This window comes from Tubulanus polymorphus, chromosome 7 (genome assembly GCF_964204645.1).
Source record: "Tubulanus polymorphus chromosome 7, tnTubPoly1.2, whole genome shotgun sequence".
Taxonomy (NCBI): domain Eukaryota; kingdom Metazoa; phylum Nemertea; class Palaeonemertea; order Tubulaniformes; family Tubulanidae; genus Tubulanus; species Tubulanus polymorphus.
Genome location: NC_134031.1, coordinates 19,297,580 through 19,316,679, shown reverse-complemented (window position 1 = coordinate 19,316,679; position 19,100 = coordinate 19,297,580). Strand labels below are relative to the sequence as shown.

Sequence of the window (19,100 nt, the reverse complement as noted above, 5' to 3'; positions counted from 1 at the left end):
GGAAATTTACGTTCATTTCATATAATCAAGTTGGTTGATGTTTTTATTATTTTATTACGTAGTATAACCGCCCGGTGAATGGTGTAACCAAGGGTCTGAAAACGACCAGTTTATTTTCATGGCGGCATCATCGCAGCATAGGAGCAGTGGGGATTCAAATTGTTTGCTATTAGTTTTCGATCAAGTTTATTCCATTTGCTGGGTGTATAAAGGTGACGTCGCGTCAGTGTTTTATCATGCGGTAACTTCGACAATTCGAAATGTTCAGAGATATTTCTATAGATCAATATTCAATGGTACCCGTGTGCCCGGTCTGTATGCTGGATGTATTACAGAGGTGACGTCACGATCGCCTAGCGTGTGTAACAGCGGAACCGTGTACAAACTTCAACGTAAACCCTTTCAACGACCAGAGACAATAGCGCGGCTGCCTATTGGTCAGTATTGAAATACGCCACCAGTCGACAGTGAGTAGAATCACTAAGCCGGTCATTCATCTCTTGATCTTCACACTGTGCAGACATGATTTCGAATATGGCGTGCATCCCGGCGATCATCCTGGCTATCATCCTCGCGATTACGCTGCGCTCTACAAGCTGGTTCTTTCCATATAAAGAACGACGTCTTTATGTTTTATGTGTTACTCTTCGTCCGCGTACTGTCCTGTGCTGTTCTGTGTTTATTAATCCGTTCTATTTTTCAGGGTCTAATCCGTTATATTTTTCAGGGCCGATTTCTCTGTCGATTTTCGATGTTCTATGGAACAAAGCTTATGTCCGAAAGCATCAGCTCTCCTTGGCTGGTCACGTGTGGAGGATGTCAGAAAAAAAAGTCGGCCAGGAAATGCTGCCTTCTACACGCCCTCATACGGAACACGAAAACCAGGACGACAACTGCTTCACTTCAACATCTCACTGCAGAGTGTGCTGAGTGATGTCAATGATGGGCATATCTGTTGGATTACACAGGGTTAAAATGGAGTGGTTATACTGGATTGTCACGTTACTAGCATTCATTGTGTCCTTGTGACCGCTCGGATGAGGGATGATTCTACTGTCACGCTCTTTGTTTCTGGTATTCTGAGTCGGCTGAGGGATGATTCTACTGTCGCGCTCTTTGATTTCTAGTTTGAGTGCTAGTTTTCATTGTGTCCTTGTGACAACCCCGGTCAGTGGATGAAGTCTCTTGTCGGCTTGTGAGTGCTAGTTTCATTGTGTCCTTGTGACAACCTCGGTCAGTGGATGAAGTCTCTTGTCACGCTTTTGAGTGCTAGTTGAGATCTTGAATCTCTACCCGGTCAATCTGGTTGTACTGCGCTATTTTAGTGTTGTGCAATCTGATAGGTTTGTCAGTTACTGACGTCGCTTAGGACATCCTGTAGTTAGATGGTGATTTTGAAGCGGTTGTCGTCTTGTTTTTTCGCGTTCTGTGTGAGGGCATGTAGAGGGCAGCGAATCCCTGGATGACTCTTTTTCTGGCATCCTCCGCACATGACCGGCGAAGGAGAGCCGACGCTTTCGGACATTAGTTTTGTTCCGTATCAGGTTTTCATCTCCGTTCTTTTTTTCGTTTCAGGACTCCCCCAGAAGACGTCGATGCCCCAAGAGGACAGAAGATGACGATACTGAACTCGGCAATCTTGAGAAAGTTAAGTTGATACACATGTCAATTACAATTAATCAAAGGATTGTGTCACTACAGAAATGTCTTTTTTTACTATTTCAGGTAAACTTAATCTGAACTTGCCCATCACCATGATTAAGAAGATGACGGAGACACCATAGGACGATAAAAAAAGGATGCTCGGCAATTCTAAGAAAGTTAAGTTGATACACATGTCAATTACAATTAATCAAAGGATTGTGTGACTACAGAAATGTCTTTTTTACTATTTCAGGTAAACTTAATCTGAACTTGCCCATCACCATGATTAAGAAGATGACGGAGACACCATAGGACGATGAAAAAAGGATGCTCAGCAATCATAAGAAAGTTAAGTTGATACACATGTCAATTACAATTAATCAAAGGATTGTGTGACTACAGAAATGTCTTTTTTACTATTTCAGGTAAACTTAATCTGAACTTGCCCATCACCATGATTAAGAAGATGACGGAGACACCATAGGACGATGAAAAAAGGATGCTCAGCAATCTTAAGAAAGTTAAGTTGATACACATGTCAATTACAATTAATCAAAGAATTGTGTAACTACAGAATGTCATTCTTTTTCTCATTTCAGCTTAACATGAATCTGGAAAGGCTCAGCATGAGATACATTAGCCATCTAGATCCTACCGACCAGAAGTGACCACCGAAGACAGCTTGAATTAAACTCATCAACAAGACACCAAGAGACCTTTCGAAACTGAACTTGGCAGTCTTGATAAAAAGCTAAGTTGATTTTTCATTACTGGGTTAGCATCAAGGGCAGGATGTGTATAGCACTGGAGAGAACAGAAACGCTGGTGAAGTTCTCAATTTTCTCAATTTGGCTATAAACTGATTGAAGATTGAAACTCTGTGGCCGGTATATGGTTATGAGTGAGTTGAAATCTAAAACAATCATTGCTCTAATGTTACTCGTTAGGTCTCATATGAATATTCTTGGCTGAGTATTGATGTGTAGATAGGCCAGTTAATATCAATAATCAGATTTTTCTTAAGATATGTACAATAAGTATCTTAGGAATATCAAAATATTTTCTAGTATAGACATTTCGCGCCTCAACAATGAAAATATAAATAGGAAAATATTCTAATTGACCAATTGCTTAGAAATTAACTATGATTCTAATAAAGTTTGATACCAAATTATTGGTAGATATTTCAGGGCCTACTAGAATATACATGCAGGCAAACTTTACTGGTTAGGATGAAACCGTTATAAACTAGTTATACATATATTATTTATCAATTAAACTTGATCTTCGGTTAATAGATTATTTTTGCAAATTATATATTGATACTTTTTTAAAGATTGAGGTAATACTTTACACCACATGTTGTGTGCTGTTTTACCATTTTCATTAATGAATTTCTCGGCGAATCAAGTGTCATTATTAACCGACAATAGAGTTAATTTGATAATAGGAATATTGTTTAGCTGACAATAAAAATATAGGTAATTACTAGGATATAGGCAGTCAAATTGCCAAAACAAACTTTAGCTAAAACTATAGCTACATAGCTCAATAATTAACCTATTGTTTAAATATCTAAAATAGAGATAAATTAAAATGATTTGAAATTATTCTAGTATAGACATCAGACCTCTATGTTGTTTAATTTTCATGTAACGGTCCGCACGGCTGATCTTATATCCAGCCTCGTATTCTATTGTCACTAGTCTTAAACAGTGATGTATTAATGTTGCTGAACTACTATTAATTATTGTGGTTTTAAGCCACAATTTCAGCCACAATTTCGAATGAATTTTTCCCCTACAAAAAAACATGGCAGCCCGTATTATTCAAATTAACGTGTAAATTATAATCAATGCTTGTTAGTATGGTCTGCCTCATAGGATGTTCTTTTTTCTTATTTCAGCTAAACTCTATCCTGGAAATAATGGTCTTCGATTGGTAAACGACAACCAAAAGTAGACGACTACTGATGCCGATGAAAACTGCAGATGTCCAGATGCGAAGTTATGGAGCCAGCAGCAGCGAGTTACCACCCAACGATGGATTTCTTCAACAAGATGGTGGATTTCTACAAACATTATGATTCAGGAGCAGCAGTAGCGGATCTTATAAACACTCGAGGAGCAGCATGGACAATAGCGCATCTTAAAAACACTGATCAAGGAGCAGCAGAGACAATAGTGTATCTTATAAACACTTATTCTGGAGGAGCAAAGATATTAGCATCTTATGAACACTGACTCAGGAGCAGCTAGTGCATCTTATAAACACTTGAGGTGCAGCTAGTGCATCTTATAAACACTTGAGGTGCAGCTAGTGAATCGTATAAACACTGACTCAGGAGCAGCTAGTGCATCTTATAAACGCTAAGGAGCAATAGAGACAATAGTGGACTTCAAAGTATAGTAACGTAATGATTTATCTTTACACTTCCACTTGTACAAACTGGTCTAGTCAGAAATGTAGTTCACGAAATTTACCAGATTACAGTCTACTTGTCGGTAGTGGTAGAACAGAGTATGAATTATTTAATGAAATTTAAGTTAGGATAATTATGGTTCTGTGGTCTTAGAAGGAACTATCTACATTTGAATATTTCAATAAAATCCCATCCAAATAATTTATATTGATTGGTTGAATTATTTTCGAGAGGACTAATGAATTTGTAAACAGTCATTTTGTTTTGTAATCTGATTTAAATTCCTTCTTAGTCTCATAAAATCTAGCTACATGATTTTGATTTTTGCTACCAGATAGATTAGTTAAGTTAGGTTGGTGACGCTGTTTAAATGATCACGTCCACTGCCTACTTTCGACTCATAGGTCGGTTGAGTTGCGCCTTAACTTGAGATATAATATCAACACTGGGAACTTAAGTTCACGTCAGAATACTTAATTCAAGCGAATTCATGATGTTTGAATATCTTTTAAGTTAAGACGAGGCAAAGTTTGCAAAATTATATTTTTCTTAATAATGTCAATCAAAATGAAATTAAAGATGGATTTGTTAATCTTAAGCTTTTTAGAGTGAATTCGTAGATTTTTACCTCAGATTAATGCTTTTATGTTGAACAGTTTTTGCTATACAGTTCACGTGTTTGTTCATGAGGAACTTATGTTATTACTCTTCAATTGTTAATAGTTTAGTTTGTAACAACTTTTTCACCGTTGTATAGAATTCAGTGGTTCATGTGATAGCAATTTAATTAAGGTCCTATCGTAAAATAGAGTAGAGTTTCTTGATAAATGAGGATATATGAACATTAGTAAATTGTCCTAGTTTATAGTTTATACGTCCATTATGGTTGGTCTTTTTTGAAACAGTCATCGTGGTTGAGGAACTTATATTATAATTTCTCAAGCACCTGGAATTTTCTATAATTGTTGTATGAAAATAAATAAGATTCACGTTAAAACCTTCAATTGTTTCGTGAATTTTTTGGGCTTGGCCCTGCTTTGTTTATTTCATCGTTGTTTCTACCATGAGTTTTCTTGAATAAATATTGAATTTTATCAATTGTGGTGACTCTTTCTCATATTCGAGAAGTTTAAATTGGTCAGTGTGGTCGATTTATGAATTTACGATGGTGAATCCTTTTTTAGTCTGACACTAAACGCGGTATATCGTTCTCATGTTCGAGAAGTTTGAATTGGTCAGTGATGGTAATTTATGAACTTATTAAAGAAATCTGTGGTTTGAATCGAACAGCGATCAGTGATGGGATTGGCTGACTTGACCAACTTGTCACACCCCGCGCAATTTTAAATGACTTGATATATTATGGCTGCTGACTAGCTTTATCCCCCGAAAGCTGTCATCATAAAGCAATTCTGTTGTTTAAGTAGCAATAAAAAGCGAGAAAGATCTTAATAGGTCCCCGAAAAGTGGATCTGTATTACAGATCGTCGCTCTGGGCATGCGACCTCAGGTCTCAACTTTTCCAAAAACTTAAACTTCACTAACTTCTTAGACTTAACACTGATGAATTCATATTCATTCTATCCTATAGTAATGGTGATCTAGAAATATACAACATTGTATCCAATTATCTCTGAACATTTTCGAACGCGGACGCCCCTACACGACTAACACTCCGGAAATTCTAGTGAAGGGTTGACTTTTAACATGATTTTTATGTATTTGTGCCTTTTTCTTCGAAGTGTTTTTAGCAGTTTAGATCTAATGTTGTTTTTCCTCGTATTATCTTTATTGTGTACAATCCGATGTTTTATTTCTAAATCACAAGGAGCAATAAAGTTTTGAATTGAATTGTATAGGTCTGTTAAAACATCGAAGTCCAAATCCATGTTTTAGTCAGAACTGTGGAGCCGTCAACCCGGAAATAAAGGAAGGCTAATTTTTTTCTCAAATTTTCGCGATAAAAAGATAATTTAGGTAGGAATCTGTCTTATCACATCGACGTTATTGTTGAATCCGAAGACTAAAATTCTGGTTTAGAAGCTTTGATACCTTTCATCCGATGCAAATACACAACAGACCCAAAGGCAGAAGAAAAGCAATCACAATCACTACGTCTCCGTGATCACTCTCTCTGCTGTGTGGTGATCAATAAATTATTATGGATTTCTCACAACAATAATGTCAAAGGTCTGTAATGGGACTAAATAAAGATGTCAGAATAAAGATGTCAATGACAGTTCATCCAGTCGTGTAGTGGTTGTTTCTGGGCTCTCCATATACTGCGCCATAGCGATAAACTACTGGTTCTAAGCTTCTCACTGAAAGCAACTGTAGGCTGTCGTAACACCAGAAAGTTATCAATCCAATGGCAATGTGAGTCACAAAATTCAGGATCCGAACATGCAAGCCATGGAGTGCTAGTGCAGATCTCTTACCATTGGAACAAATGTCGAGGTCAAATGCCGTTATCCCAGCTTTACTACTACTTACAACCTTACCCTTATACCTTGTACTCTTACCCTTACCCCAATCCTTTAGCCCCCTCTCAACCCTCTCGTCAAATGGAACATTATCGATCTAACTTCATGTTGTATTTGTGTTTTTCTCTGCAGTAGCAGCAGCAGAACGATGTCGGAAAAACAGCAAGCTACGAATCCTTTAGAACAGTTTGTATTACTAGCGAAGACGACTAAAGGCGCCGGAGCCGTAGCGCTGATAAAACAAGCGTTAGAAACAACCGGCGTCTACGTATTCGGTGAGCTGTTGGATATGCCTAATATTCAGGAATTGGCCTCGAATCCGGAACATGCTGCGTGGTTTAATTTACTGAATTTGTTCGCTTACGGGACGTACAGTGATTATAAAGGTAATTCAGGTTGATACCAGTCGCACCGATTAATCTAGATCAGTTCCGACGGATAAAATGAATCCGAATTTATGAGAAATCAGAAGTTCCAATCATTCTTGGAATTATCCCAAGGTTTCAATTGATATCATAAAATTCCCAATTTCTCACTAGTAAATCTTCCGCCTTCCTTTGAGCTGACAATAATATGTAGAGAATCCCACAATAATAACGAAAAATTTACATAAAGTCAAAAAATGTTTCCTTGGAAATGACTATTAGAATATAGTCGAAACACCGAATAAACTACTCACTCAAGGAAACATTTTCAGACTTTGTATTATTTTTTTGTTATTAATGCAGGATTCCCTACACATTATTTCACACTTGTTTATGAATAGATTAGATTGAAATTCGCATTTAACTGATCAGGATTAAGCTTAGAATTTGTTATGTCTCGGTCGTAGTCATTTAAATAAAGACTTTACCTAATTTCAGCGAATAACGACAATTTACCGCAATTAAACCCGGCGCAGATGAAAAAACTTCGACACCTAACTATCGTTTCGCTCGCCACTAAATCCAAGGTAAACACCGTCGATCGAAGAACCCTGAAATTATTCGCAGTCGTGTGCTGCCCTCTATATTGAATCCGTATGTTTCTTTTTAGTGTATTCCGTATCCAGTTTTGTTACAAGAATTGGATTTGAAGAATTTACGAGAATTAGAGGCAAGTTTAAAATCATCGATCTATTTATCTCATTGACATATTATCATTTTCTCCACAAATTTTACCAAATTTTCTACGGAAACTATTTTACTAAATTTATGATTCTCAACAAATTTTGGGATTGAGATTCAGTGTTTCACCAAGTTTTCTTTAACCAATTGTCAACTTTGCTTTTCACAGTCCAAACTGGAAAAGTTTTGTGAAAAAAAATTGTATGGTTTTGTCTGTACTAAGGCCATATCAGATCAGGCTTAAGCAGGTGGTAAAATCTAGATGCATTTGCCCAAAATACGATATTATTTAATGTGAAAGAGAATATTTCTATATTTTCAGGATCTGATCATCGAAGTGATCTACGCTGATATCGTGCATGGAAAATTAGATCAGAAAAATCAACAATTAGAGGTTGATTTCGCACTCGGTCGCGATATTAGACCAGAATCAATGAAAGAAATTGTCACTGTTTTACAAGATTGGTAAGAAAATCAGTCGTTATTTGTAATCTTAGTTCAACTGTGGATCCAGTTCCAGTTATTTGACTCCCGAACCAGTTCCCCAGGATATGATTTTAGCTCTGAATCCAGTTGCACAGTTGTGTGAGTTTAATTTGACTCTGGATCCATTTCCACAGTTGTGTGAGTTTAATTTGACTCTGGATCCAGTTCCACAGTTGTGTGAGTTTAATTTGACTCTTGATCCAGTTCCACAGTTCGTGGTTTGAACCAAATTAATTTTCAACTGATTCATCTCTGTTAGGTGTGATAGCTGTGATAGCGTAATACACAATATTGAAGCTCAAATAATAAAAGCGAATGAATACCGAGATTCACAACAGAAAATACGAGAAAAAATCGATTCAGAGGTAAAATATTGAGGCAGTGATAAAAGAACTCGTTACCGCAATCAGAAAATATTAATCGCCATGAACGTTATAGAATCATTCGAATACTTTAACCAGGTACAAAATATCAAGAAAACGTTGAAAACAACTCAACAGCAGGACGTCGAAGAACAAATGGTTACGGATAGCTCTGTTTCAACCGGAGATAAGGCCGTCAAAAAGACTTCAAAAACTAAAGGGTAAGTGGATGAGGAGATTAATGCCTTCAGTTCAAGCCATTGGCACCAATTTAAAAGAACTGTTATAATATGATAGAGTAGAATCTGGGGTCTGCTGTATAAACGACTGATTGTTAATGACTTCAACGGTTCAGTAAAATAATGATTACCAGTAGTGGTTTCTAATCGCAATCTAGGGAACTCTAGGGAACTTTCTTTATATCTTTCAGTCTGAGAGGTTCCGCTAAATTCTGGAAATGATCGAAGGAGTCAAAAGCAAACACGGGCAGAATATTCGATGAAAATAATATGTCAATTCGTCAACTACTCGTGAGAGAACATATGTTTGAAAAATAAACCTCGATGGTCGATAATGAGAACGTTAATGCGTTAGACGATAAGAGTGCAACTCAGTGCTTGGACTCAACTGAAAATAGATCTGCACGCTGTTTAGTAACAGTATACAATACCGCACTGTACTAGCAGTGCATGTGAACTGAATACAATAAAACAGCTATCGGATATTGATTTTTGAATTACGATATGTTGAGTGTAATAGTTTTGATGGCAATCAGAACCTGTTTACCTCGTGGTAACCTAGTAATCGGCCTCCGGGGTCATCATCTTCGGAGCAAAGAAGAATTGCTGATTTCGAGTTGGAAGCCCCCGAATGATGATATCGTTTCGCGTGGTTATGTTCTAATTATGCTTTATTTGTTACACTGGGTCTGTGCGTAATTTTTGTAATATTCTTGTTAATAAAGATAATTAAGTATTATTTGAATTTGGGGTTTTTTAATCAGTTTTCTAGGTTAACTGATCTATCAGTAGCGACTTAGCTATTAATGTCAATTTTGACCTTAGCAAAATAACTTCTTTTAAAATTTTCCCTGAAATGAAGCTATAAAAGATTGATCAGAAGCGAGGAAGCGATTATACAGGGTCCCTTCAACTCCTTGATTCATAAACGGGAAATTTCTATAAAAAGTGCTTGAAACTCCTTTCATTTGAGCAAAATGCCCAAACCTCCTTCAATTTTGAGGAATAGGCAATTAGAAATGTTAGTAGTACAGTAAACTACGCCTGAAATCAGTTGCGACCAGAATTTGTGTTAACCCGATAAACAAGTTTAGGTAGTGTTTAGGATGGAAATACATTGTAGCTTCCAATTCCACCATATTAATGGTTTACTGATTACTGAGTACCGACTTGGAAGGAATTTAGGAGGAGAGTCTACAGTGAGATTGGGATATGAAAGTGATGCAGACGCTTCCTCAAAATTTGAAATAACATTGAACTATCCGACATATGAAATTTGAATCGAGTCGACTTCAGTGAAATGATGACTTACCAGATGGCGATTTGTCTGCGTTTAATTACAAATTACGCATTGTACATCGAATTATATTAACTATTCTACAAAGTGATGCCGAAATGCACCCAGGCCAGCTACACTCTCACGTGTTTTTTTTTTAATGATCTGAGACGAAACTAATTTCGTGCCGAACTCGAGAATAAAGCAAATAAAATAGCGAATTCGAGTACTTAAAAACCACTTGACGGTTTTTACGTGACCTTCGTTCGATTGTTGTTAGATTGCCGCTGTCCGCGAATTGGGACAAGGTTCCATCGGCAAAGTACATATAAGGCAGCAAAACAAGCTTCGTGTCCAAAAACCGAGGCGGCGTGAAGTGTTTGCTTGAAGTATTATTTTTCAATTATTCCCTATTGAAATGACAGATGTGCCAGTACGTACGGAAACGAGTGCGCCAGCCTCAAACTGCTGCCCTGTCGGATAATCGCCCACGATCGTTTAAATTAGAGAAATCTTTCAAATCAGCTGCGCCTCCTAGATTTGGGTCACCCCAGTAGGCTGCAGGCCAGTGTATCTAAACTATCAAAATATATTCCAGAAATAATTCGGGCCCGAAAAGACACCGCCAGGGCCAAAGATTAAAAATGGTCGGAGTTTGTCGAGGGACTAGGTCTCGCGCGCTTCATTTGCCACTGTGACTTGTATGTACTCCAGTTAGCGCAACGACGACAATCATTGATAGGCTACGATGTCATCTTGGGCTCTGACTTTGTACTTCAGAACCTTTAGACGGCCATAATGACACGTTGTGATGTCATCTGCGTGACAATCAGTACTATAGGAGCATAAGAAAACGAGACGCCCTGTTATCGAAACCAATACGTTTATAGTCTGCATGATAGAACAATACGACACCATACCAGAACCCAGTTCCACATTTATCAGTTGGGATAATTTGTATTGCCAGCAATAATTCAACTTTTGATTCAAATTCAACCTAAGACTGTGAAACTTGATCCGACACAGTTAGATCCGCCTTCATATACGAACATAAACTTCACGATTTGTAAATAAATATCGTACATCATTTTTTTATTGTGAAACATATTTCATAATACTTACAATGAATTTTTAAGAGTGTGTATGTATTTGTGTATTACAATATACATCATCATTATAGCCGCGTTATCGTCATAATTATCGTCCTAATCATCATGATCATATAGATTCAACGTAAGATGAAGGATTATGATTATGTTATATAATTTTATATGTATATATGTGTATATAAATAAATGTTGAATAAAGATGCAAAAACATGCTATAATTTTTTTTTTTCGAAGGAAAACTGGAAAAGAAAATATTTGTTATAACTACGTAAAACTTATATTATAGTCATACACATGATAGATAAATTGATTGAACATGCTATTGAAATTGGGAGGAAAGAAAAGAACGAGTTTTTTCCACAACAGAGTCGTCATAACGCCACATGCCTAGTAAGGGAGGGGAGAACGATTGAAAATATTTGCGGTGCAAAGGTAAATGCGTGTGTAATAGGATCGGAAAATTCGTCGTTGTGTGTCATTGTCTATGTATTGGAATAAAAAGTACACGCGTCATTATACGTTGCTCCGATGTCAAACATTTTTTTTTTCAAACTAAAGTACTACTGACATATTCATTCAAAGTATTGATATATTGACTTTTCGAAAGTGGTTTAACAATTTGATATGGGATCGTCACCACTTGAAAAACCTCGAAATACCGGCCAATACGAACTTTGTTTTTTATCTTTTCATAAAGTACAAACGCCCTACATAGAAACCTAATACGGGTTACACGGTTACATACATATAAACGTTTTATTCGAAAGTGAATATTAGCAAAGGGTGCACTTTTTAAACCATCCTCGGCAGTTTTTCGTCAAATGAAATATAAAGTGTGCGCCGCTTTATGCTGGACAACTTCTCTACTATTTTCAAACGAAGACATTTTTCCCATAATTGCACAAGAGCTACGAGTGACTTAGAAAATACACATCATATGCTTATATTATATGTTTATATACGTGTAAAATATGATATAAATGCAATTAGAGAAAAATTATAGTTCAATTGATTTGTACGCGCGTGAATGTTTTTACGTTTGCACATCTGTCCCTATAGTACGATCAGCTCGTGAGCAGCCGACAACGACCTACGCCAATCAAAGTACGCAAACAAAATACTTAACGAGATAATGTTGAAACATTCGAACATTTTTCTACGTGTACTTTCCATTCGACGGTAATATTTGTTACAATCATCAAAAATACGAACAACGATCGACTTGAAAATAATGATTTTTGATAAATGTATATACTCTGGAATTGCTGGAATTTTCGGAGTACATCAGTTTAGCGGTTTTTATTTATACATCGAGGGAACAGTTCGTTAACAAAAATCTATTGCACACGTATAAACGACTAAAACCGATTTCAATGAATGTATACATGCTAGATATGATTTTATCAAATGAAAATCGAATTCAGTGCTAAATTTTGATATCGTTTCAACCATTGAAAATCCCCGTCGCAACTGTTCATTGTTTTGCTACTCTGTGATGCCTATATATGGCTATGACAGAATTAGATAATCGTGAAAAACTATAGCCCCAGAATCAATCATTTCACCGATGAAGCAGAACTGAATCCAGTTCAACAGTTATCCAGATAAACTTGACGCCTTTCGATGCAAGATTTGTTCAGTTTTGCGGCTGTGCCAGTTTGATTTGCCTTACTATACTATTTTTCATTTCAAATCACAAAAAAACATAGTCCTACTCCTCTTGTCCGGCGACGGTAGGTGTTGCGGGGTTGATGGGATTCGAAGAGTTGCCATTGCTGTTCGATTCTCTGCAGATTCCGTCGAAACACGCCTGACACAAACTCCTGTCGTGTTCCTTCTTCGGTTTTCCCGACCGTCTGTCAGTTCGTATGGGCGGTTTCTGAAACCCATAGTACGTCTGGCCAACTTTATAATACAGATTCGCAACAACCTAATAACGAATGAAAAGAAATTTGATAATGCACGAGAAAATATAGTTAAGATGTAGGAAGTTTATGAGACGATATTGGTCAAAAACCGTTTCGAAATTCCAGTCTTTGAAATCAACTGTTCAAATTTAGTGTAGCGAATGATTTATGATGTCAAATACCTCAAACAATGCTGATACTTTTTTAAAGACCAGTTGTAAAAACGTTATTCGACTAAAATCAAAGTTATGATAAATTGAAAATGTTGAGTAGTTGTTGTTTGCTGGATGTCTGTTAATGACAATTTTTTCGATGGCGACTTGACCTATTTGAATTATTTGTGTACTTCACTTTCAAACGGCTAAGAGATGTGTTTTTGCGGAAATAAGGTATTTTCAATTCAACAAAAATTATCTAAATGGATTGGATTGTTTCTAGTTCCATCAATCTTACTGGGTTAAGGATTAACTTAAACCTACGCTTTTTTGTAGTTGTTAAAAAATATACACAAGATTTGTGTATTGACGAACAAACATCCCCGGTATTTTCAAAAGTGTTTATTTCATTCACTTTTCCGTGGCATAACCCACGATAGAAGAGAAGTTTCTATGTTTCTGAGTTTTATATATGGAGGCATTGGCAATTCAAAATTGAATTCAGAAACGATGAACTAGTTCACTGACCTTCAGCACCTCTTCGGGATACCATAGGGCTGGTTCAAAGAATCCGCTCATACAATCTTTGCACTGCTGCCCGAATAGTTTGAAATATACGATACCGAATCCTGTACACGGGTCTAAATTGAACCAATAAACCACTCGACCTTTCATGGAAGTCCATCCTTTCATACATTTCTACAAGATAAAAAGTTTTTATTTTAGATGAAAATATATGATTTGATATTTAGATTTTATTCAATCCTGTCAAAAAAGTTAGAATGCGAACAATAATGGAAGAAGCTTCCGAACAACTTCAACGGTCCAGATGACTTTCAGCTGTGCCGGCCTTGTGAAAATACCACGAATCAAAATCCGAGTTCAGATAAACTATCTAAACAGTTTTCAATCTCTTGAATCGCTTTTTTTCTATCGCGCGTAAAAACATCGAAAAACTAACGCCCATAAATACCATTACGAAATGAAGTTTACTTTTTCGAAGATTTTTGAATACGGTTTTCTGCAACAATTAACCAAATTTAGGAAATTTCATAAATTCGTTAAGTCTACAGTTCCAAACACCTTAAGGAGGCTACCAGGAATTAAAAACGAGGGTTCGAGTCCTGCTGTCTGCCTACAACACTTCAAACGCCGACCCGTCATGAGGTTTAAAATGAACAATCCAATAGGGGTTAGTCTTGGGATACCAACATCCAAAACGACGTAAGGCCAAAACAAACAAACAAACAAGAAAATTGGTTTTGGACAAATAATTTGACGCCTCGGAGGAAATGGTTGAGAGAACGCGTTGACAGGAGAATCTGGTGCAGATAGCCACATAACATTCCCTTGTGTAACGATTAATTTTGACTTACTTTATGAAATATAATGTACAATTTCTAGAGCAATAAAATTGAAGCCGTCTAATCTATCTATCATCTCAATAATCATTTGTAAATTGCAAGTGTAGATAACTGTATTAGTTTTCCGCAATATCATGCTGGTCGGGCGGATGGTAAATAGAGGCGACTATTTGATATGCATTGTATGCCTTTTAATTATACTCAATGATACACTTATCATTTAAATTTCGAAGCTATTGAAATGTATATTTTCCTGTTTCGCTGGAATTTGATTTCACTTATTGTAGTTTGATCGTTAGATGTATATATCTATACCACGTGTTTGAATAAATGAAAAAGGAGAAATAGAATCCAAACACGTTGTTGATATGACACGCAAAACTTGTGTCGCCCACCCGCCCTCGTCTAACACTTTCACGCAGAAAATCCTACATGATATAGACATGTGCTTTTGAACAAAATCTGTTTCAATTTTTATCAAGTCTACCGCTTATTTCGCTTCTCGCCGTATACATTTTTTAAGTGTTAACAAAGTCAGATCCGAGCGAAATACGAGCAAAAAACGCCGACGTTTCACGTTGAAATTCGAGAATTCTATCAAATTCTTCAAAGTTCCATGCATGCGCTGATGTTAGCGTTTCACATCTACCCTCAATCTATCAATACGGTAGATGCGAATGAGCAGTTCTTTTCATTCAGAATAATTCAGTGATTTTTCGGAAATCTAACTGCAGACTCACCTGGCAAATAAATCTGACTTTCGCGCTGTCTTGGAACATCTTCCATTTGCCGAGTGGCTGTTGAAATGATGGATACAACGCCCACTGGTGCATGAAAAAATTACCAAACAATCGACTGAATTCATTGTGCCAGACCAATTCCATCCTGAAATAATAGATCAAAATGAAGAACGGACGATAAGCGAATAGAATGATAATTATCATAGCCAAATCAGGCGAGGACATTTTCGCTGACTGCAAAAATAATCCGTACATCGGTTTTTATACAACCAATATTTTCAAACATTTTCTTAATCAATTTAGGATTTTATTCCTAAATGAATATTGCCTTGCCATTGCTATGCATATAAATCATCTCGATCAGTCATATAGGGGCGCGTACTGCAAGTAGGAATCTTTTTCGTCGCTGAGCTTCTTATCACTTTCGTTCAATTGTTGATGAAAATATACTAAAAAGCAACAAATCTCTTTGTGACATTTTTGTCTGAGCTCACCATCGCTACGTTCGTACTAATGTATCAAAATGAAATCCATATTTTACGTTTGTTCGTTGTCAATTGAAATGACGATAACTTTTGAAATCTTTCCGAAAACTTTCCGTTCAAAATATCGTATCGATTTCGATAGAAAGCATATTCAGGTCATTTCAATGAAAATCATTCTCAGATCTAGATAAAAAATGGTTTTGACACACTTCAATTTTTAGTTCAGACATAGAATCGTTGTATAACACGCTAATTATCGGCGCGTTCGGTTCATTGAAGGCCGATTTTTTTAAGGGGACGAAAATGTGGACAACTCGAAAACATTTCTCAGAACCCGTGAAAGGTGTTTACTTCATTTTCAAGGTTAAATTAGCAACAAGCCGATCATATTTTTGATAGCAGGTAATTTTCGGGGGGTATACTTTGCCTAATGTCGCGTATCCCGCACATTTTGCCACCAAATTCGAGGATATTTTCCACTTCGGAAAAATCGTTTTCGATTCAAATGGGCGATGCGGAGTATCCAGCCAGTATAATCTGAGACATTCGTGGATTTACAGAATCATTCTCAAAAGTGCATTCCGACGTCGACCTTTAGAATTTTAAAAAATGTGTTTACGTTCGGTTCGCAATCTTCGTCTTAATGTCATTTTCTTATTTCTACGGTTGACCTGATTCCACACTGATATATACACTATATATATTTGTTTATCTAATAATTATGCGACCGTATCTATAAACAAAGTAACCTCTGATTTAACCTCTGCCCATAATCAACAGTCCCTGCAAACGACGGTTATTCCAAGAGAGATGAAACAAAAAAATGTACGCGATATGAAAATGTTGCAAATGAATAGATAGTATTCAAATAGTTAGATGAGTTTCGTAAACATAAAAATGTTTTTTTTTGTGAGGCGTGATGTTTTTTGGACAGTGGAGTGCAATTCTTTGAATCATTCCAATGAGCAAATCGTTGATCATGTTAATCATGGTTAGGTTTTTTTACAATACGAATATAGTAGTAATATATACGTGATAATGAAAGCAGTTTGTTCGCTTCAGAGATGAGCTTTGATTTTAACATCGGCCGTAATTTATGATAGAAAGATTTCCCGTGGTGTGTGAGGGATAAAAGGCAGATTTCACAATTATAGTTTCATTCATATACTGTGACCGAACAGTTTGATCGGGGTATAGGACCCTCTGGGTCTAAAGGGAAAACGAATTGAATCAACAATTTGAAGGACTCGGTTCACTGAAACATAGATGTCCAAGAGCTGCTAGTGGAAAGAAAATCCAATCCATTTCTTAAGGCGGGCATCTTGGTTGACTCGATTCGGTCGCAATTTGTTTACTGGTTTGCAACTGTCAGGTTGCTGCAACTGTACTGATCGCGACTGGATGAGTGTATACTGCAACGTGGTGGTGAGCCACGACCAGTGCGATGTGGCGTTGCATCCGCCGTCGCTGGTAGATGCGATGCGAGAGGTTGACTGGTCATCGCGATGCGATCGTCGCTGGCGGTCGCAGAGCAACGCATCAGCGCAACGAATCGCTGGCAAACGACCAGGCTGACCTACGCCCAGCGGCGCCATAAAGTCATTAGAAATGCCAAGAATATGTTCTGGTTTGGTCCTAATGATAAGAAATCATCATTGATTACTCGTATTGTTCTCTTGTAAATTACATGGCAGAAAAGTTAACGCAGAACAAGACATAAGATATGAAATAGATTTTGTACGAATTGCGACGTAACTATTTGAACTAATATAGTAGATCATACGAAATATTTGGAAAATATGATATAATTTATATCAATGTCCTCAAACTGGCTCTGGCGACGTAACAGTTCTCATTCAATTCCCTGGCGAATAAAATAACCTACTTTATTATTCGAGTCAATCGGTGGCTATTATAGACTTAGTTTTTCAGACGACCTTTTAGAACTTCACGTTTGAACGAAATCTTAGAGAATATGAATGAAAAAAATAGACTTTTCAGTGAAGGCTTTTCCTTAATCTTTCAAACTCAGACGGAATCTTTCAACATCTGTGATTAAGTAATCTGTTATCATCATTTTTATCATTACTAAACGTATATAGCGCTTTATTCCAATAGGGCTCTTAAGCGCTGTACATAAAATTATCAAATAAAACGCTGAATAAAAGGTTCTCAGACACAAGGCAATTATCAACAAAAATGTCTTTTATAAAGATGCTTAACGTTTGAAATGAAGTACGCTTAATAAGGCATCTTGTTACTATATTTGTAGACTGATCAATCGATTGTAATATCCGTGCTAATAATGTTGTATATGCATATATATTATTTGGAGCAGTAAATGATATTGAATATCGAATAGTAAAATTGTTAAAACTGCCTGACGATACTGGTAACATCGTTCGAAAAAAAAGAAGCAACTTGGGTTAATGATCTAAGATAATACCTTTTTGTACAATTACGTGGGACAGCGTTTACGAAGCATCTTTAGATTGTCATTGAGAATGGAATAGATTTTTGTCAACTTACCGAAGACTTGTGGAATTATCTTGCGGTGGAACCTGCTGATAAGAAGTCGTTAAACCAGCCGGCAAAACGGCCGCATCGACCGGAGTGCTGGGTGGAAAAAATGTAGCCTGAGTCTGGGGTAACATGCGGCAGTCAACCCAGGACACGAATGCGTTGGGATCAGCGGCTATCGGTCTCCAGGAGGCCGCCGCTGCCGCTGCTGCTGCTGGTGACATATCGGGCATGTTTCCCTGCGTGTGGGGTACCAAAATCATCGTCGTTCCTTCCATGGTCGTATCGGTGAGCGTTCTGTTCGGGGAATATCTCTGACATCCCGGTTTAATACGGATGAGCATTTCATCATTATGTGCTGATAATTAACGATGATATTTTCATTCACTCGTATTATACACGGTATTCAAAACCAGCATCGTTTCAATATCATTTGAAAACAAAATTGTTTAATTTCAAAGCGCATATAATCGACGATGTTTAACTTCCTTGTTCTTTTAACGACTTTGTTGAATACACAACTAGTTTTAATGATACGGGCTGTGAATTTGTGGTCCATCAGATTCTGTCTATATAAATCAAACAGGCTTTGTATTGAATAGTCGAATGTTTCTGAAGTTTAGGGGATTTTTTGCGTTTGTATTACTAGGTAACGACACCACGTGCGCGGCTCACTTCCGCGTCACCACTCTAACCTTTTTAACTCCTCTCCGAGAACGCAAATTAGGTTGTCTAGGTCTCGTCTTAGGCTTCAACTGTGGAGAGCGAGTTCTTCGGTTTTATTGTAAGAAACAACGGTAAA

At 37.0% G+C, this 19,100-nt stretch overlaps 2 protein-coding genes across 5 annotated transcripts; one reads left to right on the top strand and one right to left on the bottom strand.

Moving 5' to 3' along the window:
* The first annotated feature begins 5,973 nt into the window (after window positions 1–5,973).
* Window positions 5,974–9,463, top strand: LOC141908389 (COP9 signalosome complex subunit 7b-like). Of its 4 annotated transcripts, none has more exons than XM_074798428.1 (8): window positions 5,974–6,043; window positions 6,682–6,935; window positions 7,413–7,501; window positions 7,585–7,644; window positions 7,978–8,120; window positions 8,401–8,506; window positions 8,603–8,724; window positions 8,934–9,462. In XM_074798428.1, the coding sequence occupies exons 2-8, from the start codon at window positions 6,698–6,700 to the stop codon at window positions 8,962–8,964; spliced, it is 789 nt and encodes a 262-aa protein (XP_074654529.1). In that variant the 5' UTR covers window positions 5,974–6,043; window positions 6,682–6,697; the 3' UTR covers window positions 8,965–9,462. The 4 variants fall into 4 exon arrangements, with proteins under 4 accessions (XP_074654529.1, XP_074654530.1, XP_074654527.1 ...); XM_074798429.1 differs by having other exon boundaries at window positions 6,011–6,256; XM_074798426.1 differs by lacking the exon at window positions 5,974–6,043 and adding an exon at window positions 6,271–6,442 and having other exon boundaries at window positions 8,934–9,463.
* Window positions 9,464–11,101: 1,638 nt separating this feature from the next.
* Window positions 11,102–18,620, bottom strand: LOC141909006 (receptor-transporting protein 3-like). Its single transcript, XM_074799327.1, has 4 exons — window positions 18,308–18,620; window positions 15,294–15,438; window positions 13,718–13,888; window positions 11,102–13,057 (listed from the first exon to the last, which is right to left on the bottom strand). Exons 1-4 carry the CDS (start codon window positions 18,574–18,576, stop codon window positions 12,839–12,841), a joined length of 804 nt encoding a protein of 267 aa, XP_074655428.1. The 5' UTR covers window positions 18,577–18,620; the 3' UTR covers window positions 11,102–12,838.
* Between the last annotated feature and the right edge of the window lie 480 nt (window positions 18,621–19,100).